The sequence below is a fragment of the Labrus mixtus genome, chromosome 9 (genome assembly GCF_963584025.1).
Source record: "Labrus mixtus chromosome 9, fLabMix1.1, whole genome shotgun sequence".
Taxonomy (NCBI): Eukaryota; Metazoa; Chordata; class Actinopteri; order Labriformes; family Labridae; genus Labrus; species Labrus mixtus.
In genome coordinates, this window is record NC_083620.1 from 4,151,454 (window position 1) to 4,174,755 (window position 23,302).

At 41.1% G+C, this 23,302-nt stretch overlaps 1 protein-coding gene across 7 annotated transcripts in view; it reads left to right on the plus strand.

The window, feature by feature from the left end:
* Window positions 1-1,667: 1,667 nt before the first annotated feature.
* The window catches only part of phldb1b (pleckstrin homology-like domain, family B, member 1b), a 91,573-nt gene continuing 69,938 nt past the window's right edge, over window positions 1,668-23,302 (plus strand). For 2 of the 7 annotated variants that reach the window (XM_061046015.1, XM_061046017.1), the window contains exons 1-4: window positions 1,670-1,935; window positions 4,422-4,526; window positions 8,287-8,410; window positions 9,840-10,010. In XM_061046015.1, coding sequence (XP_060901998.1) covers window positions 1,900-1,935; window positions 4,422-4,526; window positions 8,287-8,410; window positions 9,840-10,010 — 436 coding nt within the window. In that variant the 5' untranslated portion in view covers window positions 1,670-1,899. Of the gene's footprint in view, window positions 1,936-4,421; window positions 4,527-8,286; window positions 8,411-9,839; window positions 10,011-23,302 lie in introns of all 7 variants that reach the window. The other 5 variants (XM_061046016.1, XM_061046019.1, XM_061046014.1 and 2 more) reach the window with 4 other exon arrangements.

Here is a 23,302-nt window from a genome sequence, read left to right on the forward strand (position 1 = left end):
GAGCTGAGGCGGGCCTTAAACCTCCTGGCAAACAGCTTCAACCATCCACCTGTCAGAATAATCAGTTCTTTTATTAATCAATAAAGAAATTCTACAATCTGTCTTCCTACGTTTATCTGAAGTCAGGTCGTGGTGGCAGCAAGCGCATTAAGTCAACCCAGACTTCCTTCTCCCCAGCAACGTTTTCCAGCTCCTCCTGGAGGAATCCAAGGCACTCCCAGGCCAGACGAGATACATAATCCCTCCAGTGGACTCTGGGTCTGCCCTGGGGGTCTCCTTCAAGTACAGCGTGCCCAGAAAAACCTCCAAAGGAAGGCGCTCAGGACACATCCTAATCAGATGCCCGAACCACCTCAACTGTCTCCTTTTGATGTGATTCCTCTACTGAGGAAACTAATTTCAGCTGCTTGTATCTGAGATCTTATTATTTCAGTCACTACCCACAGCTCATGTCCACAGGTGAGGGTCGGGACGAAGATCGACCGGTAAATCGGTAAAGAGCTTTGCCTTCAGGCTCAGCTCCCTCTTCACCACAATGGTCCGGCACAACGCCTGCATTACTGCTGACGCCGAGCCAATCCGTCTGTCTATCTCACGCTCCATCCTACCCTCACTCGTGAACAAGACCCCGAGATACTTGAACTCCTCCACTTGGGGCAAGGACTCACTCCCCACCCGGAGAGAGCAATCCCCCTTTTCCGACAGAGAACCATGGCCTCGGACTTGTAGGTGCTAACCCTCATCCCAGCCGCTTCGCACTAAATTCCTCTTCCTCTCAATGCAATCCTTAAAGGCTTTATATGCGATTTTTTGATCCAGCAGATGTCGCCCTTGAGCACCAGCATGAAACCAAAACAACCAAAGCATTGTTGTGTTAGCATGCTAATGCTAGCGATCTTTATTATGCTCGTATCTTCACACTGCATGTAAATTTACCTGAAATGAGCGTGATCTAGAAACACAGTTAAGCAGTGAGTACAGTATGTTATTCTTCTTTTCTCTAGTCCCTCAATTAAACAACTTTTATACACGAGGGGAGGAGTCAGCCGGCCGTCCGGGCGATGTAAACAAACTGAAGATAGGACTCTGAAAACTCTGAAAACATCACAGACAGTGGGACTCGAGTGTTACACCCATTGTAGACAGTCATGACTCACAGAGTTATTTTCAGAGGATATACTTGATTTCTATTATATTTAAGTGTGAAAAATCACATAGAAAGCCTTTAACTGATGTAAAGCGTCAATTTTTGTTGTAAATACGAGTTAGTTCAGATATTTGTAAGTTTGTCTTACACAATGAAAATGTCGATGTTAATTTAAACCCTGGAGGAACATCAAGTAAAACATTTCAGCCGTGAAGAAATAAGTTTTGGTCTGGAGGTATTTGGGTGAAAAACAATATTTAAAAGGTCATTGTCAACTTGTTGTTCAGTCTATCGAATCGTGCGTTAACAAGCTTCCTCTTCTTCACTTTATTTCTGACCTCTATGTGAACAAACCAGCTCAGTCATCACTTTTTCTTCCTCCCTTCCTCTTTTTTCTCCTTCTCTCTTTTGATCACAGCTTAGACACACACACACACACACACACACACACACACACACACACACACACACACACATGTCTCTCTGTTATCTGGGACTTTTGGGGCAGCCTGCCAGTCAGGAATGTAGGTCTCAGTTTAGTGAAGCAAGCAGCAACAGGTCCAGATCCTGAGTGCCGGCTTGTAGAGGAAACTGCAGCGGTGAGTGTGTGGACAAAAGGAGCGAGATCAGGACAAAGAGAGACAATCTGTGTTTCATGGAGAGAGGCAGCGTCCAAGAAAGCAGACAATCAGATTCACACTGATAGGAGTGAGTGAGCAGCAGAGAGCATTATTATTTTTATTTTTTTTACCATGGAGGCTGTGCATTTGCTGGACAACTGGAGAAAGGTAATTGTGATATTTAGAGACACGCAAACAATTAAAATTCACTTTGCGTGGAATCTAAAGAAGGAAAGCCTGTAGTTTTCTGTCTTTGAAAGAGCTTTTAAATGGCACAAAATCGTTTTCCAACATTTGTTTTTATTTTCAGTTTGAGGGTACCTCAAGGGTCGACTCTGCCTCTCAGCAGAGTTTCATTCTCCTGAAGGCAGGGTGCACTTTTTTTGATTTTCTGTGATTGCGATAATGATGTGTTCGCTTACTTTCCCCTGGGTTTTACACACAACCACAAGCTTCTTACGTCTCCTTTAATGACTGCTAAAGTGTTTTCTCACCTCCACTACTGAACGTGTGCACCATCATAGACGGGGAATATATTTATAGCTGTTTGTTTCAGTGCTGAGTTGATGGAAATATACCCAAAAATAACTGAGTAAGAAGGGAGGAATTTAGTGTTTTGATAGACTCTGAGAGACAACAGTGCAGCCGAGGTGGCTGAATTCCAGCGAATGCGTCAACTACCAAGAGATTTAATGTGAGCGTGTGTGTGTGTGTAGGTGTGTGTGTGTGTGTGTGTGTGTGTGTGTGTGTGTGTGTGTGTGTGTGTGTGTGTAGGTGTGTGTGTGTGTGTGTGTGTGTGTGTGTGTGTGTGTGTGTGTGTGTGTGTGTGTGTGTGTGTGTGTTGCTTAATGCTGTCTACCATCTGTTCTGTGTTGTTTGTGTGCTGACAGCATGAATCACACCTTTGCACATTAGTGAGTAAGATGACTGGAGAGGGGGAATCCCACTAAATAGGATGCCGTTTTGTGTGTGATTCTGAGACATTTTTTATTCTCCTGCGCTTTTATATGAGATCATAAAAGGGGGGTGTCAATGTTCCCTTCAGAGAGGTCTAATATGTTTTTATGTCACCAGAAACAACTCTTATATCGCACACTTCATTGATATAATCGTAGGTGTTGATGTTCTAATGCAGCCTTGATCAGTGTCTTTGTGTGTGATGTTGGTCTTTAGAGAGTTAGAAAAGGTCCAGACACTATTTTTAAAACTCACAACAAAACAACTGAAGTAAGAGCAGACCAGGTATTCTGTATGTAAAATATCCATTTTGGTCAATGGAGTCTGGTGACTGTAAAAACTGTTACAGGGATGTTTCTGTGGCTGGTATGTTTTGCACTGACAGCATGAATGAAGTCCAAAGCATATGATGACTTATTTCTCAAAGATATTTGCAAAAAAACTGTAAGTTTAAGTATTTTATAAAGTTCTTACACTTGATCTAAATGTTTCCATGTAGATCACCACTTTTTTTTGTATGAATCCAAAGGTAAACAAACAGCTGTTACATCACTCTCTTTAAATCCACCAAACTCCAGTGACATAAAGTGACTTTACCTCAAAGAACACAGGAGTTGTTGGTCCTCTGCTGTCTTGATTGTTCCGTTTGTTTCTGTTATTGTGTGAATTTGTTGATTTAGCTGGTTAGTTTTGACCCAAACATTATTTTTGCAACACAAAATTACACAACCAGACTAACCAATCAGCTCAGCAGAAGACCAGCAACTCCTGCGTTCTTGGAGGTAAAATAGTGTTTTTGTCCATGGAGTCTGGTGGATAAGGAGACAGTGATGTAACAGCTCATTTTATTTTAATTAAAAAGTGTTCAAACAAGAACATTTTGGAGTGCTGTCCTAATTCTTGTTTGAACATTTTACATTGAAAGGGAGTTGAGCGTGTTTTCTCTATCGTTAATTAAAAAGTGTTACCTTAACAATAAAGGTCTATCTCTGTGGCAATCTTATATCCATAGTGGATATGGTGGATATTTTCATTTTTCATATTAGACCATGATTTGGTTATGTAAAGGTTTTCTACAGAGCTAGACTTTTTTGTTTAAGTTAGAGATACAGATACAGTTGATATATTGCTCTCTTTAAAGCCACAAAACTCATTGACGACAAAAGGATTTGACCTCAGAGAACACAGGAGTTGCTGGTCTGCCGCTGCCTTCATGGGTTAGTGTGTTTTTATTATTGTGTGGCTTTGTTGGTAAAGCTGGTTAGTTGTGAGCCAAACATTATTTTTGTAACACAAAATGACACAAACAGACTAAAAGTTATCGGGATGTGGGCAGACCTGCAACTCCTGTGTTCTTCTTGGTAAAATTAATGTGTTTTCGTCGCTGGAGTCTGGTGGCTTACAGTGATGTAATGGTTTTTATGGGGAACAAAAGTTTTAATTCTGTGGCAATCTTTTGTGTTTGCGATGACGTTATGAATCACTTAGAGTGCAGACAGATTGTTGAGGGAGAATCCCGCTGAATATGATGACATTTTATCAGAAACTGTTGTGTAACTGTGTGGGTTTGAGACATTTTTAAAACTTATGAATCCATATTAGAACATGAAAAGACAGCACACTGAGATGAAGTCACCAATGACGACTTTTGTTACTCATTTTGTGGCTGATAGCGATGTCCTCACTTCCTCCCTCAGGATCTTCATGTGTCTCAGGCAGCTGTGGACGACTTAGTGGACATGGACCGCCTGAACAGGAACATCATGCCGGAGTGTGGACGGCAAACGCACCAGGTGTTAACGGTGAGTGTGTGTGTCTGTGTGTGTGTACTGTGTGTGTTTAGGTGAGGTTCTGGCGGGGGGAGGGAGGGGGATGAGTCACAAAAGCCAAACCCTCACTGTGGGGGCTTTTCTTTGGATGGTTTTCCATCGCAGGGACCGGAGTTTAGATGAAGTTCAAGGAACATGTAGGACAGACATATTGACAACAACATAAACATTAAATTTAAATGTATATACACACAAGATTACATCAAGTAACAACAAGGCACTAAGACTATGTAAAACCTTCATTATGATCAACATTTTGAGTTTGTCTGAAAGAAAAAAAATGTCACCCTTCTGTGCTTTTCAACTTTTGTCAGACTGCTGGTAAAATATAATGAACTGAAATATCACAATATGCCTTTAAAAATAGTTTTTATTGTGGAATGCAGGTGTGCGTGGATAAAATAATTCCTCTTGGACTGTATTTTTAGGTTGTTGGATTCCATGTCACAGAGAAACATTGTTGGAAAAATTCAAATATCTTTCTTGCACTTTTGGACTTTTGAAACAACATAATGGAGGAATTCGGTTTGGTGAGCTTTGGCGCCCAACGAAGGTCTCTGAGTGTAAATGCACACATAATGTGTTGACATAACCAGCTCAGCGTCTGGCGTGCAGCCTACCGTTTCCTGAAGCTAATGTGTAAAAGTATGTCCAATATTTCCTCTAGTTCTCAGCTTCATCCGCCTTCTTCTGTATCTTAGCCTCAGCCATTACTTTACTATTAGATCGACTTTGAGTGACTTTTTTAAGGTGGAGAAGTTACATATTGTTGCTTTGAAGGCGAGGTGTCACAGAGGTGTAAATATCGCTCTAAGTAGGAGCTTGCTTGCAATTTTTGGATAGAAATAACAAGAAATTTGCCATTATTGGGCACCTAGGACTTCTACTTTTGCTGTCATGCTATTGAAACACAAAGTGAATTTATTTGATTTTTACTAATATCATATTGAACTTTGAAATTCTGGTATCGTTACAACCCTGCTAAAGAGAGAGTCAGTAGCCTCATTGTTCTAGACTTGGCACCCATCACAGAAAAACAGAGTCATCAGCTGTGTTTGTGTCAGTTTGGTTACATGTTTCCAGCGTGAATACTTTCAAAACACAGTGAGCGCTCTCTTCTCCTGATAACTGTATCCATCAACTGATGTTAAATGTCACCATGCACAGCGGATGCTCTGGCACATTTTTGGCTCTGAAACCCACCCCAGATGATGGATAGGAGGGGTTTGAGGCTGAACCGGTCAGGTCAGGCTGCACAGCTGGGACGCCTCCTGACAGCATATGTTAGCATGTTGTGAAGCAGGAATCTTCACCCGAGTCAGTAATTAGACAGAGCCGGAGATTGGATGTCTATGATTCCCACCTGCTGGCTCTGAAAATCCTCTCAGGCATTAAAGGGGAAGGCTTTGTGTGTGTTGTGTGTGTGTGTGTGTGTGTGTGTGTGTGTGTGTGTGTGTGTGTGTGTGTGTGTGTCTTTGTGTGTGTGTCTTTGTGTGTGTGTGTGTGTGTGTGTGTGTGTGTGTGTGTGTGTGTGTGTGTGTGTGTGTGTGTGTGTGTGTGCTCGTTTTATTTTTCCTCGTGCATGTACGGGAGTTAGAAGAAACGGGAAAAGGAGGCCAAACATGATGACATTAAACTTTAATGGTCCCCGTAGGGAAACTGGGATAATGCTGCAGATAAGAAACAGGAGTATGAATAAAGACCAAGTGGAGGTTTTAAATGTAATATGAGCTGATTTTCAAATCATTAATTATCTTGTTTATATCCGAGAGGGTTTGTATAATTATCGATGAAAGTTTCTAGAGATTTGTTAAAACAAAACAGTCTCTTTGTCCTGCATGCACGCTCACCAATCTACCGGAGAAATTCAAAAGTAAATTGTACCACTGCCTCTAATCTGAGTTATTTAGACCCCAAAATATTATAACCAAGACCTCCCAAAAAGACCTGAATTAAACTTTAAGAGAGAAAGTAAACTGGAAAATGTTTTTGACTTTTGTCAAGCACGAGGATGCATTGAATTGAATAAATGTTTATTTGATAGGTCTGATGCAATCTAAGATGATACATATTTTCCCTTCATTACATTTTTGTCAATCTATAATTTCCAATTTCCAATTGTGCAGACGGGTTGTCGAGGAAAGACTCTGATTATGTTTTGGAAAGACAAAAGAAATCAGTAAAGATCTGATATGATGCTAAGCAATGTGCTAATTTCAGAAAAAGAAAAGCAAGTGCAATACAACTTACAAAACAAAGACTTATACTCTGTGCAGCACTGTATTTAAAAATAACAACATATAAAGCAGATGAATACCTGTGCATTACATTACATTGCAGACACCACATGAGAGCAGCAGCACACAGCAGAATGAACGAGTCAGCTTCATGAATCCTGCAGTGTTTCCTCCCATGGCCCCTCCCCTCTCCTCCCAACACTCCCAGTTAACCTCCCAGCCAGTCTCTGTCTCTGCAATCCTCTTAAGGCCTGACCCCACTCCACTGACGGCACCACCACAATCACATAATCCTATTAGCACACACACGGGTAGCTAACCATTCAAGAGGCTGAGTCCATGAACACGTACGGGTTGTAAATAAGAAATGTTAGCGCTCGTACGTGGGACGGATGAGATGCAGAGTTGAAGTGGATGTTAAAATGCAAATAAGTGACTCTAAACCAATCTGAGTCATTTATTGTTTCATCCTGTAACAGACATCAGCAGAAAATAATTGTATATTAGTCCAGTGATGCTTCTTAAATCAAAAGTATCATGTCAAGTTTCTCAATCTTTGAGTTGTTTCCCATCATATATAAACAAAAATCTTGCATCCATTTAACATCAACATACGGGGTGTCCTCTCCCCCCTCTGACCCCTCCTGTGATGCTACATGTTAATATTTAATGTGTCATGCTGGACCACTTTGTTCAGCTATACTGAACAGGAAATGAGAGCTGATTAGGTCCTATTGGTTTAGTCCCGACATAGCCGTGCAAACACAGACAGAGGGTGTGACCTCTTTACGGTCAGACTTGCGACTGACTTAGTGGAGGATTTCAATGCAATCACTGAAAGTATAGTTCACAGTAAGAACTAGGGGTGGAAATCACAGGGTTACTCCAGAGACAATAAGATACAGTACGATACAATAAGACATACCATACCATAAGACACTGTTTGACAGACTACGATATGATACATGATACGAAGTGATATGATACCATACGATATGAAACAATATGATACAATGCGATCCAATACAAACAATAGGATATGATACTGTGCTATACAGTAAGATGCGATACAAAACTAACTAAACCAAATGATAATATACAGTATAATACAGTATGATACAGATAGGGAATGACATGGTATGATAGGATACCAAATAGTACAATAAAGTATATGATGATGAAATTACACGATACAATATGTCACTTGATGTTGCCCACGATAATGATAGCATCATGATACAGCAATTTTGCAATAATTGATATATTGCAAGACAATCATACAATGACTCAGCACAATATTTCATTAACAAAGGAATGTGAAAAAGCCCCTTAAAAGTAAATTATATTTAATGAGTTTACTCCTCCTGTCACACTTCATCTTCTGTAGAAAAGAGACCAATCAGAACGCAATTTTTTCCACAGAACTGTGATTAAACATGCTCATTCATCCGGACCAAAATGTACAATTAAGTGGCATGTTTGACCTCCTTCTTTAGAGTACACCGTTGGACCTGATTGAGACCGGAAAGGGGCTGAAGTTCCAGGCAGAGCGCCCTCACTTGGTCAGCCTCGGAAGTGGACGACTGAGTACAGCCATCACCTTGCTGCCGCTTCCAGAAGGTGAGACACACACACACACACACACACACACACACACACACACACACACACACATACACACACACACACACACACACACACACACACACACATGAACACAAAACACAAAAAATACACTTGTTTTTGTCAGGTAGTTTTCTCTTCTTACCACTTGCTCACATATTTTCATGTTTCCAGACTTTATTCAATCACTGGCTTTCATTGATCTTTTATAGTTTAGTAAAATGGATTTATAACATTTACAACCTTTTACAAGCAGCCACACATTATATGGCTGTTGACCCGACCCTCTTATCTCCTCCATGTTCATGTTTCGTCCTTGTCTGTGTCTCTGTGCGAGCTGCGGGCAGTTCATGTCGTGTTTCTGTCTGGTGACCTTTGTTCTGTCTGTCTGTCTGTCTGTCTGTCTGTCTGTCTGTCTGTCTGTCTGCTGCTGGCCTTCCTGTCTCTGCCTGCGCCTCTGCACAGTGGTATGCAGGGGGATTCCTCTATCAGAGGTTTTGGCAAGTCAAGGGAATTGTGTGTGAGTCAGTGTGTGTAAATGTGTGTTGGTTAGAATTTGTCAAGGCCCTGGTCAGTATAACCCCCACTCTCACTTTTGGGTTGGGGGTACATGTTCAGCTTGTTTTTTCCGGTTTATATTCTCTTCTAAAGTCTTCAACTTTTTTTTCATCTAAGAGCTACTTAAGAAATATTTACAGAGGCCTACATTGTCTATTGCATCACAGCTATTAAATTTGGTCATTATGTATCAAAACGAAATTATCCAGCTGGATTAAGCAACCTCTCATTCACACGTCAAATGTAAACACCCAAAGGTTTATGGTCCCTGAGTAACGTCTCCACCACTGCGGTCATCTCTTCCTTCACCATCCCACCGCCTGTGAATGTCTTCTTGCCCTCCTTAGGATGAACATCATTTTAAATGATGCCTCTGTAACTGTGTTGGCCTTCTTCATTGGTTGGGTGAATAGAGAACGCTGTTTTTTTAAGTGTTCAACTCGTTCACCTTCTCAGTTTGCATCATGCTGCCTGCAGGGACGTCCAATGAAAAGTCACCCCGTTGCTTCTTTTGCTGACTGAAACTCTGGTCCTGCAGATGAGGCACACACATGTTGCCCTGCTATTACCTGCTACATTCATACTTCAGTCTGAAAATGTAACCAGGGGACTGGCAGGAAACAATCCTAGTAAAGTCAGAGTGAAAAATGTGGTTTTATGCATTCACACATGCAGCTCACCCTGAAAACTTCCTGACATTTTCAGGTTGAGCTGCATGTGTGGGATTAACACCATAATCATGATCACATCCACACTATGTGCTGCATGTTATCAATCAGAGAACACATTATTTCTACATTATAAAAGGTGAACCACAGTTAATGCACCCCTTTTAGATATCATTCTAACTCCTCTTCCTTCCCTTCAGGTCCGACCACACTGGGTCATGGTTCAATGGACATCAGCATCCAGGGCCCTGGGGTCGCCGCCCAGCACTGTTACATAGAGAACAGGTCTGGGATCATCACCCTGCACCCCTGTGGGAACCTCTGCTCAGTCGATGGGCTCCAAGTCACAAAGCCAGTTCGCCTGTCACAAGGTAGGAGTGAGCTCAAAAATCATGTCCCATAATGCACTCTGCTGCAATGCAGGGTTTCTGTCTCTGCATTTTTAGTAACAACATTGCTAGTCCTTTGTATGGATCTCAATTGTCTCTGCACCAGAGCAAACCTTACTGGAAACCAATAGCCAGACATGAAAGGATCTGTGGTTTCTGTTTTACATTTTACTTGTCGACTCCAGTATATTACCTCAGTTTCTGTAGAATTTGGTCCAACAGCTTTCTGATCAATAAAAAAAAAGCAGCACAGAAGCCAGCAGGTATATTCAATAAAATGCAGTCTTTAAATAGCCATCGATTGAGGAACAGCCTGAGGTTTCTGGGTTGATGAGTTAACGAGTTTGGCTGTGCTCAGGCATGCAGGTATTGAAGAAACCAAAGAGGGAGAGAGGAATTGATTTTCAAGCTGATGCTACCTGGGTGGTTCTTAGATTGAATACCGTGGAGTGGTTTAATGAAATTATCCCCTGGGATTGTTGTTTTGAAGGACTAGAATTACTTTCATAAAGGGAAATAGGCAAAGATTAACTAGACCCCCTATCAGCCAACAACACAAAGGAGGAAGTCACAAATTCAAGGATGAATTTGTAAATTATCGTCACCGCATTTTATATCTGAATTCTTCTGGTTTCCAGTTGTACTACAAGTAGTTTTTGTCCACTTTCATGAGTTGGTTTTGAATGTATTCAGGAATACATGTCAAACTGTAAACCATGAGGTGTTTCAGTTCAGTCATGGAATTTCAGAGAAGTTTACATCAGAGCACCAGAGGGAGCACAGTGACGCCACTCATCATTACTCACAGTGCTCACTTCCCTCCTCACTGCTGCGTAAACACACACTCTGCACTTACACATTCTCAGATGCATGGTCACACACTTTAATGAACTGTACACTCTACATGGACTTAAATCTTTCATTTCTAGATCCTCTCTCTTCAGTCAGAATCCGGTGTCCTGCTTGACTTTGTGTCAGCATGTCCCTCTGTCTTTTTTCGGTATTTCAACCTGGGTAACCTGAGCGGGGGACACAAGGCTATATTTATGCTGCCCCCCTCTGCCCCAGACAGATCTGACTTTAGCCCCAGAGAGGGTCTCAGGTTGAAGAATGACTGTGAGGGTAAAACCAGAAATCACTGTCAGGGTCCTGAGGAGCTGTTCTAAACAGTGAGAGAAGCTGAAGTGGCTTTCTTCTGTGTTAATGGCTGCTGATACAGATCTAAATTTACAGCAGGAAATGGATCAGACACGGTCGATTACACAACATTTACTCACCACTCCCTGCAGTTATGTACATTAAATGAGTAATACACCTCAAGTAAATGTTTCCTACAAGACAAGATGACTATTGTAGTGTCCGGAGAATGCATCACACGGCAGTGAAGCGAAGACCAGAGGCTAGTGTGTTTTCACTCTGCAGAGAAATGCAGTAATGGAAAAGCAAGCAGCAACAAGTCAGTATTGTCACAAATTGCAAAAGTGCTCAACAAGCGGTTTTGAAGTGATCCTCCTGGATTTTAAATCAGAACAGTCAGTCGAGGAAAATCCAGACAATAAAAAGGGCATGTAGAAACTAAGCCAGTTTAGTTCAGCTGCTGTTATAGGGGGATAAAGGTTTGTCTGCTTGATTCAGCCAATCAGAGGGAACACGAGGGGAAAAGGGGGGCATGGATATTAATCTCTGTGTTAACTGAGGAAGACACTAAGAAGAGCCAGTTTCTGGATAAACTTCTGAAGTACTTTACACTGTGAGTGGAGAAATCACTGATGACAGGATGTGTAGATAGAGTGTAAGGTATCTTTTCTACATACAGCACTGATGAGGGGAACTCCACTTGTGTCATTTTGAACAACACAATGTGTTTTCTTCATTTTACCATGTAGGCGTTGTGCTTCAGGGGCGTGTTCAGACTTTTTTCGACTAGGGTGGCATGAAGTTTGTGTGCACAAGGTGAATTGTATTTGCTTTGCAAAATGTCTTGACTCATGGGTGATACAGACCTCCCTTGAAATCTAACGGGTCATCCTAGCTGCCACCCCAAAATCCTGAACACTGATTGGCTTTTTGCATGGTCAGAGACTGGACTTTTTAACTTGGGTTAAAATCAACTATTTTGGCTGTGGTGTAACAGGCTGTTAGTTTCTATGCACTTAAATGTAGCATTGTTTTATTGGTTATTACTTTATTACTAAAAGGTCTACACGTCTTTTTTCATAAGACAGGTGCATATAGAGGAATGAGAACATGAAAAAATGCAAGCAAAATACTGAACGAGCACACACACAAAAATCAGCAAAACAAAAGTTCATAGGCGTTATTCTGTACTAAAATTTTATTTATTTTTTTGACAGCCATTTTTTGAAGTTGCCTACAGTATTTGTGACATTTGACAAATGTCTTCTTTTTGAGCACGTAAAGAATAAAGCCAGGCAGACGTATATGTTGATACTCTACTGTGTCACATTTGAAAATTAAGAAATTATGAGCTAACTATTTGTATGTTTATGCTCACAAACGTTTTATACCACCCCTAAATAAGTCAGAGCCCCGGGGCCACCCCAGGTCTGGACACGCCCCTGATGTTGCTTAAACTGTCTTGACTTGATTCAGATCACAGTTTCACATTGACATAATCAATAACTCCAATGTTATTATCAGTTAAATTCCTCTACTAGGGTCTTTCTCTCTTCCTCTCTCTCTTGCTCTGACTGAGGATCTCCCAGTCTTGTCCACCCCCTCTTCCTCCTCCTCCTCCTCCTCCTCCTCTCTCCTTGTCAGCCCTCCCTCTCTCTCTCTCTCTGACTGTGTGAGCCAGCTGTTTTCCTCCAGCAGTATGAGATAGCGTCTTTCCTGCGTGAATAGCGGGGGTGTTGGTGGTGGCACGGAGAGACAACAATGGACAACAATGACTGTAAACTCCCGCACTGGTTTGAATGAACCGGGATATACCAAGCGACGCGTCGGTCCGGTGGATGAAGCCGTGTTATAGCACTAACAAGTGGACAAGCTTTCCATTGTGAACATTCAAATATCTTGCAGCATATAGCCTGTTAGAGTCTCTGGGCTTTTTAAGGATTATCATAACAAAAGCGCGACGGGACAAAAAAAGCCATAAACGCTCCTGTTGTTCCTCAATAACTGAGAAAGAGAGAAAAACACGTGGTTTTATTTAAAGGAGCAGCAGAGGCGATGAAAACAACGGAGGAGGGGGAGAGGAGTTTCATTCATTGGATTTAAAGTAAGTTGTTTTGAGTGTATCTTTAAATTAAAAAAAAAAGAAGTCGCTGGTTGTGGATTGTTTAAAGTGTTGGCCGGTGGTGCTTGTCATAAAAGTTCCTATTGTTTGAAAACGAAACAGTAACACACCCAGGTGCTTCTTGTTCTATATTATGTGACTAAAGCAAGAATGGTTCGGGCAATAGTTGCTAATATGAAAAAAACACACTCTTGATTTGCGTTTCGTTTAACCTTTTCCAACTCATTTGGGTCAGAAAGCTCACATGAACCGAACCCCATCTGAGAATCGTAAAAATAAAACATCAAACCTTAAAATTTGTAAATTACATGTAATAGAATATTATTCTCGACCTTCCATGAATCAACATGATGTTACAGTTAATTCGGCATACATTAATTTAACATCTCTTTGACAAGCTTTTAATAAAGTCAACTTCTGTTGCGCAACTTGACGTACAAGTAACCCTGCGCTGGAAGGCGATGCTGCCTGTGTTAAATCACTAAAGTTCTGATTTTCTTTACATGTCAGGCTGGATTTGGTTATTTTGTACGCCGAATTTTTCGCAATGCTTTTATTGATAAGGCTAAGTTGTTTAAGGAACATTGAGCCCCAGCGTATATTACCTATATTCAAAATGTTTGTAACTGCTTGAGTTTTGAACTGAGTTTGGTGTGTCGCTGCGCGGTTGCAACATTAACACCTGCTCTAACGTTGCTGTCTCCAGTAGCCACTCAGTCCCCTTTGCTCTAAGTCCAAACTTTGCTCTGCCTCCATGTGAGTTCTGTTTATAGACTACAAACATACAAGTCTGCCAGATCTGCAGATACCCCCTCATCCAGGACGACATGACCAGACCCCTGCTGTGTCTGTCTACTGTTACACTGCTATTCCTGGATGCCAATGTGACCTAACCGGGGCTGCTAACTGGAATAGAATAGAGCTCATGCTTATTTACAGGCCTCCATAGCCTGTAAAAAAAAAAATCCACCATAGCGGGCATTGCAAAACCAAGACCCTCTTCTTTTTATTTCAAAGCAAATGACTTCACAAGTGTGGTCATTTTTTTTTCTTTCCTCCACCCATCACCTCTATCTGTCATCTTTGACACATTGAGTTGACCTCTTTGTAAAGAGAGGATGTGTGCAGCCCCCCTACAAACAGTCATCAGGGCTGCTGTGGATGTGAGGTGGATTCCCAGAGGGTCCGGAGCAACAGGTCAGACATGTGAGGGGCGACGGGGGGGAAGTGTCAGCTCAGGGACGGAGGAAAGAAGCTGGCAGCAGCTGGTGTGTGTGTGTGTGTGTGTGTGTGTGTGTGTGTGTGTGTGTGTGTGTGTGTGTGTGTGTGTGTGTGTGTGTGTGTGTGTGTGTGTGTGTGTGTGTGTGTGTGTGTGTGTGTGTGTGTGTGTGTGTGTGTGTGTGTGTGTGTGTGTGTGTGTGTGTGTGTGTGTGTGTGTGTGTTTTCTCAACGTTGTTGTTGACACAGTCTTTGACCGAACATCCTCTGACTGCACCGAGGTCAAGGCAGGGCGTCCAGATGAGACGGTGGTTCAATAATACAGATGTACAGATCGGGGTTGTGTTCACTTCCCCAGACTTTGTTCTGTGTCTGATTTCTGTTTGTTTGTTTGATTCCTTCCAGACTTTTTTAATGGTTCTAAAGCTCATCTGGCCAGTGGGGTTAAGAGTGATAAGATCTTCTCAGAAGGACATTGGGGCCGACCCCAATTAAAAATCTGAAATAATAAACACATTTGATATTTACTCTCTGATCTCATGTTGTAAGACAGGCGAGCGCTCACTCTGTGGATTGTGACATTAACAAGTAATAACCAGTTGGAAACTGAAGAGGAAAGCACAACAACATATACATTTTTACTCACCTCCAGCTCACGCTCAAACATGTACAGCCAATGTCATGTCAATGTGTTTTACTCTTTTCTCTGTGAATTTTCAGTAACAAGTATCTGAAAACTACCAGAAGTTCTTCCTGCCCATCGTCCGTTTGTTTACTCTGAAGTTGATATTGACTGTGAGAATTTTTTGCAAAATGTTCAGTTTTTAGAGTCCGGACTGGTTGTTGGTGAGTTAATGTGTGGTGTGCTGTGTTGGTTATATCTTTGCTGTCTATACATTAGAGGAACAAAAATGTTACATCTTTTCATATTTGTCATCGTGTGGGCTCTCTCACATTTTCAAACTCTCTTTTTTTGTAGTGTGGGCGTCACATGCACTCGTTATTGTTTTTTATTTATCACACCTCATATCGTTATCTCAATAACAAATATTTGTCTCATGTGCACGCCTGATTCTGTTGTGTGTTACATTTCTGCTATGACCATTAAATACCACCAAGAGGAACAAAATGGACCAGCACCATAATCCCACAATGCAACTGTTCTTATTCTTCTTATTCAAAATAGTTAAATTAGACTGAAATCAGCAGAACTGAATAAAAATCAACAAGGACCCAAAGGGACTAGAAATAAACAGTTGGATGTCACATGTAAAGGGCTAAAAAGAGCAACAGTTCACCTCTAATTTAATCACACAGTTTGGTTTAATATTTATTACTCCGCAGGTCTGCAGCCATCTGCCTCTGGGAGCATGTTCAACAGCAGGAGAGTGGCTTCAGTTGTTCTTACAAAAGGAGGAGGGGGGGGAGAGAGGGAAGGAGGGGAGGGGGGAACATCTGTTCAGACAAGCAGTGACCAGCCTCCGACACGTTGCTGTGGTGAGCGTCCAGCAGCTGACAGCCTGCAGGACGCTGCTCGGGGTCTGAGGGACGATGATGCTGTTTTTTTTAGGGAAACCTGAGTGCATTAAAGGGACAGTCTGCAGATTTTTTTTACACTGTGTGTTTTTATCAATATTTACAGTTTATGGTTTTTACCAAGGGGCAACCTCCGATGTTGAAAAATGAAGCCAGTGTGAAAGTGCAAAATCCTTAAGTCCGTTGAGGGTCCGCTAGAGGCTGGATCCAAGAGCCCCGGATGCCCCCTATTTAAAAATCCCTGTTTTTACAGCAGAAAATAACCTGTTTACAGCCTGGTACAAAAACTATAGTCTGAGTATAATAATAATATATAAATGTAGGCATACAATCTGAAACACAAGTCTCGTCAGTATATGAGTCACAGATCATTTTGCTGTCATACAACATATTCAATTGTCAATTGTCTCCCCCACAAAAGTTTTTAGGATGTATATTTTTATTTTACACATTTTATTTTATCATGCTAACAGTTTGTAAAGTTGTTTCAAATGACGCCATCTTTTTTTTACTGGATATGTGAGCCACATTGGAATGAGATGATCTGCACATCATAATCTCATGCAGCATGAGCAGGAGAAACCTCTGTCTCCATCATATCTGCCAACGTGGCATCTCATATGATCGCTGCTTCCAAATCATTTTTTCTGACCTTTAATTTGTTCAGACTGTTATTCCCACATGATGGGAACGCAGGGCTCGGACCTCCCCTCCTCCCCTCCTCCCCCCAACCCCTAACCCCCTCCTCCTCCTCTGTGTACTCCTTAAGTCTCATATCTTCCTCTGGTATGTGCGTCAGTGTTTGACGGCACGCAGAAAGGCAGTCATTGATTAACTGGAGGGGTTTTTGACTCTCTGGCCTTTGCTGAGGCTGTAAACCATCAGGTTGCCGTAGCAGCCGTCACCCACAGTTTTAGGCATTCCTTTGTCTGCAGCTGTAGTGACGTCTCATGAGAGAGGTTTAGCAGCTATGCCTCTGTTTCTGGGACTAAATGGTTAAAAATCTTCCTCTTAGTTAACTAAAAGTGTTGATTGTGAAGTCTGTTATTTTCTAAATCGGCTTACAAGAACTTTCAAAGTCGAGGTGAACTGCCTAAGCATCATCCATGTTTGTTGTTTTTTCATATACATCCAGGATGCTTTTTCCTGAATCTTCTAACTCTGTTGCGGGAGTTGATGTCCCCATTCTTAATGCTCCAATCAGCTGTGTTGTCAGATGCCATGAACACCAGGAACCGACATCACTACCTGAGGTGATCTATGCTCTCAGCTTTCTCTTTAAAAGATGGAAATAACAAATAGCACTCAAACTAAACGGATTCACACGGCTGCCCACAGGGTTAGGGTTAGGGTTATTCTCCAAATCTGCATAAAGGTCTCCTACACAGAACATTGATACAGTTCATGATCATGGTTAGTTATGAATACGTTTCAGATAGTTGATGTCGTTGGTTATAATCATGAGGCATGATCAGGAGGAGAAAAAGACACCACCAACAGAAAATCAAACAAAAGACTTGAATGGTTAAAGACCAGTATTCCTCCTGCTTGTTACCTATCTACACATTTCTTTCTTGTGGTGTTACGATGTCCACAGTCCTGCAAACATGCGTGCAGTAGATGAAACGTGTTTTCACAGGCCGGCCGGTACAGAGGGAATAACACGAGTCAGCAGCCTCGATGTGCTCCTCTACTCAGGTTGACTCCATGGCAGATATTTTAAATTTAAAAAAAAAAAATGTGGGGCTTTTTGCCTTTATTCGATAGGACAGATGATAAAGAAGAAATCAGGAAGAGAGGGTGGGGAGTGACATGCAGGAAAGGGGACTTGAATCGGTGCAGCCTGCTTAGAGGAATCCATCCTTCGTACATGCAGGCACGACCTTACCGCTAGGCCATCAGTGTCGTGATGGCAGAATTGTTAACTTTTAATATGATGCTAAAAAAAAAACAAATATCAATCGTTGTTCTGACACCAGATTAACAAAAGTCCTCGGCACCCAGTATTGTCTTATTGTCTATACTGTCTCAATAACAAGAACACATTAACACCAAAAGGACTTGAGAATCGTCAATGTTTGCCGACCTGTGAATTTAAATGGACCACAGCTGCTCTCTGTCTTTCACTTGTGGTTAAAAATATGACTGAAGATCTGAATTTTTTGGTGTTCTTTTTGATATATATAATTTAAAACAGCAGAGATTGTATTGTTGTATCATATAAATCAGAGATGTATGACAACCTTATCCTCTTCTTTCACTAAAATGAAGTGCAGCAGCATTTTGTCACGTCATGATTACTGTCCCAAAGTGTGTGTGTCACTCTGTAAGTATTTGAAGCTCTCTCGCTCTGACCACCTCTGCTCCGTCTGATCCAATCTTCTTGGAAATGTACTCGAGGCTAAGCCGACACACTGGAAAGATTTTATGTGGTCTGATGGGGGAAAAACACAGAGATGTTATTAGAGAAATGATGGAAGATTTCAGAGAGGTTGAGCAGACTGCTAACCACTTCTCCTCTTAATGCCACAGCACCCCTGAGGGAACGTTTGGCCTTAACGCTGTTTTGGCCTGAGTGCTCCCCGAGGAGCTCACACACCGCTTTACACTGATTTTTCTTGTCTCCTTTGGTATTAGAGAGTTTTAATAGATGTCCCCTCATCCAAGCTCCCATATTTATCACATTTTCTTTGTATTGAAAATGGAACGCTGCAACCATAGAAATCTCTTTTTTGTGAAATGTTCGTATCTATTGAATGCATTGAATCACATGTAAAATAAAAGTAAAACAAGCTGCTAAATAGAGGCTTGTATGGTTTGGATGGTTGGATGATTTTAATAATTAAGTAATTCAAGAGGTTTACAAAGATAAACTCATACAGTGTTTATACCCATCAATTCTTTAAGAAATCTCTATAAAGTTGTAGTTTTGAATTCATCTTAGTAGTTAAACAAGCATTCAATAAATCGATTGGTTGATTGACAACTTATTAACAACCAACAAATTGATGTTGTTCAGGAAATTCATTAAGTGGAAGCTTCTCACGTCCTCAACTATTTACTTTTAAAATCTATTTTTGTGCTTTTTCTGCCTTTACTGTCGAGACAGGACAATGGATAGAGTCAGAAATCAGGGAGAGAGAGAGAGAGTGGGGAATGACATGCTGGAAAAAGGAGCCACAGGTTGGCATTGAACCCGGGCCGCCCGCTTCAAGGACAACAACCTCTGTACATGGAGGGTTCAAACTTAACCACTAGGCAACCGCCGCCCCTGACGTCCTAAACTCTTGGTTTCATTTTCATGCAGGGCTGAAATAGTGAAGACCTTGTGACTATCATTTCATATCTCAATTGAGGATTTGTCTGAGAGAAGTTGAGGTTGGCCCTGAAGTCACATCCACACACCATGATAAAAATATTTTCCATATTTACAGGAGAAATAAACATTTAGCCTACGTTTATACAGCCTGGTACAAAAAGCTGGTTTGGGTCTGAAAAGTTCATGATTTAATCAGCATTCAATGTACAGGGGATTATTTTTTTTATAACTAATCAGTTTAGATTTTATGAATGGTAAGAGTTATTCATAATTAGGGGTGTGACTGATATGACTGCATCAAGCGTGTTGTGGCTGTTCTGCAGGAGGATTAAGCTCCGCCCCTTTTACCTGTTACCAGATTGACCGAACGTAAGATTGAGATAGCGTTTTCATTATTTATATACTGTATTTTATTTTGCTGAAAGGCATGAACTATTTTTAGATTTTCACCTTGGCTTAATCTGTGTGTGTGTCTTTGTTTGCATTAAAGTGTGCGCTCTTTAATCCACTTACTGCACTTTTATTAGAGGATGGGGTCACGCTGTCCTTGTGCGGAGGTAGTGATGCTCTTTGTGTGTCCTTAGTGTTGAGATGGTGATGTGTTTGAAAGCTGCGTGCAGATAAAAAGATGAAAAGCATGGAAATATTGTAAGGCAGACCCTGAGGCTGAACATGAGCTGCTGTTAGAGGATACTTCTGGTTTAAATGTTCTACTTTTTGGTTAAAGTGGAGCCGCTCTGGAGGCTGAGAGCTGCTGTCCTCGCTGTAATTCTGCGAGTGCACTCTGTGTGATTGGACGGCTCGTTCCTGCTGTGTTCAGGGGAAATCGTTCTCTCTCACAGCGGTCAGAGATCAATCTAACTGATTAACTGTAGGGATTTCACTTTACACACACACACACACACACACACACACACCTCCACCAATGAAGCCAATCTCTCCTAACATTGCCCGTCCTCTTGCCTGTATGACATCATTGTAATTATGAAAATGGCAGCGTGTCATATTTTCCTGTTGCAAAGTGAAGCAGAGCCGTTGATTGAACAGATGTCAGTTTTTTTTCAGTTTTTTTACTGTGGCTGATTATCGCTGAGCTCAGCCTCAGAGGAAACTAATCCTGAACTGCTGCTTCTTGGAAGAATCCTGAGGTTTTTTTTTTTCCTGGGTCAGAGGGTTCGGAGGGAAAAAAAAAGAGGAGAAGAAGAAGAAGAGATAGTGGTGTTTATTTAAAATAGCTTAAGCCGACATGGCTCTGCCAGATGTCGAGCAGGTATATAAGTGAAACCAATGCACTGGTCCAGAGCTCCGTTAATGATCTGTTTCTGATCGATTGAATTAGATGAGTTTGCGATTAGATTCATATCAGTGCCTTTATGTTGCTTTTCCAGTTTACTCCAGCAGAACAGCTCAATAGTTAGTCAATCAATCCAAAGTCAGTCAAAGGAAAAAAGATTTAATATGATGTTCGTAATGTCATTTTTCAAGTAAATATCAAATTTCAGCTCGTTCCAGTTGTCAAACATCGATGTGCTGCTCTTCTATTCCCTAAAAGATCATTGAAAAGTGGGGAAGTTTTAAAATGTTGGAACACATTTTTTATTTTTATTTCAAGTCTTTAACTTCTCCATCTAGGAAATATGGTTGTCATGTTAACAGAATTATAAACTTTGTTCCTACACTTGTAAAAATCCAGCTGTTTTGATACACTGGTAACTGGAAAGTCCTAGTCCTTGTTTTGCCATCAAATGACTGCATTGTGTAAATGGCACAAAGATATTGGCAAAGTTTCTGTAAAAAAAAACAGTCAAATAAAGTGAGATTTTATGAGTGATCAGGAGCATTTTAAGATACAGTTGCAGCCGTTACAGCTTATTTAACAGCGGCATGCATCAGTGATTATTAAACAATGTGGACCTGTTTCTTATTTAGACCCCGAATTGTGTTAAAAAGTTCAGTAATACTAGAATTTCCCTTTCATGCTATTTTAATTCACAATGAAGAATCTCAGAAACCAAAAAGTCCTGAATGTGTTGAGCAACACTCAGACATGTCAAAAGGAAACACTCATCCCAAACATCTTTCTCTTAAATCCCTTCCAGTCGAAATAAAAGTCTTAGTGGTTCGGGGTGTGGTTAATTTCTCTGCATGGTTAAAGGTTCAGCATCTTTCGAGGCCCATTAAACGCCCCCGCTCGGCGGCCTGACGAGGACAGCTTGTCTGCAGTTGATCTGTTTAGTGGTTGAGATAAGGTGGGAAAACCCCCAGCTGTTTTGGGTGGAGACGGGGGTTTGAGATAAAAAAACAAAAAAAAAACAGACAGTTTCCATAAACCGACAGCTTTGATGAGCTTCTGTTCTGTCTCTTCTCTCTGGAGCGTTTTAATCTCTGATCTTGAAGCCGTAGGACAATTAAATCCAAACTGTCTTCTGGATTCCCTGATGAAGGATCAGTCAAAATATTTTCTTTCCAGAACTAACATCCTGAGCCCATATCAGTCCTACTTTTCTACAATTCACTTAGCAGACCCTTTTATCCAGAGTTTTAAGGGACGAACATCAGAGAGTAAGAACAACAAAAGCAAATATCTAGAGAGGAGGAAAGGACGTCAGTTAGTGCAAACAAACAGCTTTAAGTCCCATCACACACACAGGTGCACAGTGGCAGGTCACTTTAAGAAAACACGATGTCATCATCAACAACCAATCGACAGCTGTTCTTGAGAATTCTAATCAGCGTCAAAACCAAATGAAATATCGTCATCATCAATCAGGTTTTAGAACATACAGTGCTGTTACTGCCATAACAATGTTAAAGACAGGTAAAGGTAAAAGACAGCATTGCTTGTCACTTTTTGTTGATTTATCATCAGCATTTGATACTTCTTCTGCTGAGGCCACATAATATTGATTTTGGTAAAATTGCACATTATTGTTTCTAGAGTATATCTCTTTGAGAGACAAACAATGGAATAGTGGTTACTTAGTTTAACATTTTGTTAAAAGTAACAAAAGGTGTTCCACAAAGTTCAATCCTGGGTCTGTTTGTTTTTTGTTGCGAATAAATGATATTATCTCCTCTCTGTCAAACTGACACATGTATCTATATGAAATCCACAATAGCTTTCAAACCATGTAATTTATGGTCACTTGCACATGATGGTAAGCATCTTGAAATTTTGGCAATTATTTTCAACCCCTTATCAAAATATTGTCATTTTAATTTCTACTGGCTTTCCATGCCATCCGGTTTGATTTGTGAGCGGTTGAATATGTAATTAATTCCTCCAACCTTCATTAGAATAGTCTAAGTAAATGAGCTATTTGTTGAACCTTTGTTTTTTTTATGATTAAAATGTGACTCTCAACTATATCATATTATTATGTAACTATTTCAAGCCAGATTTATCTAGTTTTTAAACTGTGATTCTCCAGCAGACCTCTTGTCATACATCCAGCATACCCTCTTTATTGACTTTACACCAAGTGCGTCCATTAAATTACATTTCAGTCCTGTAAATGCAAAATGAAGCACAACCGTTTTTCTGTGTCAACACTGTGTGGGTGCTCTTTAATGAACAAATAAGATTTATGATCCTTGTCCCCTCCACCATCACTGAATATGATTCATGGCATGTTTAGAGCATCTCCATATTACACTTGGATAAATTCTCCCCGTCTCCCAGGACCATAAATCTACACTTAGTTTGTGTAGAAGTATTGTCTGGCGCTCCCTGAAGTGTGTCTCCTCGCTGCGGGAGGATCCATCATGATAAGTAGCTGCGTGGGGTTGTACTAGCTGAATTGATGAGCGTTAATTGGCATCGAGGGACTGCCAGTAATGGACTTTAACGACAGCGTCTCGCTGAACGCTTAAACCAGATGGATTGGTTCAGCTTATAGCACGTCTATTGATGATAATGGCATCAGCTTTGCTAAATGATTG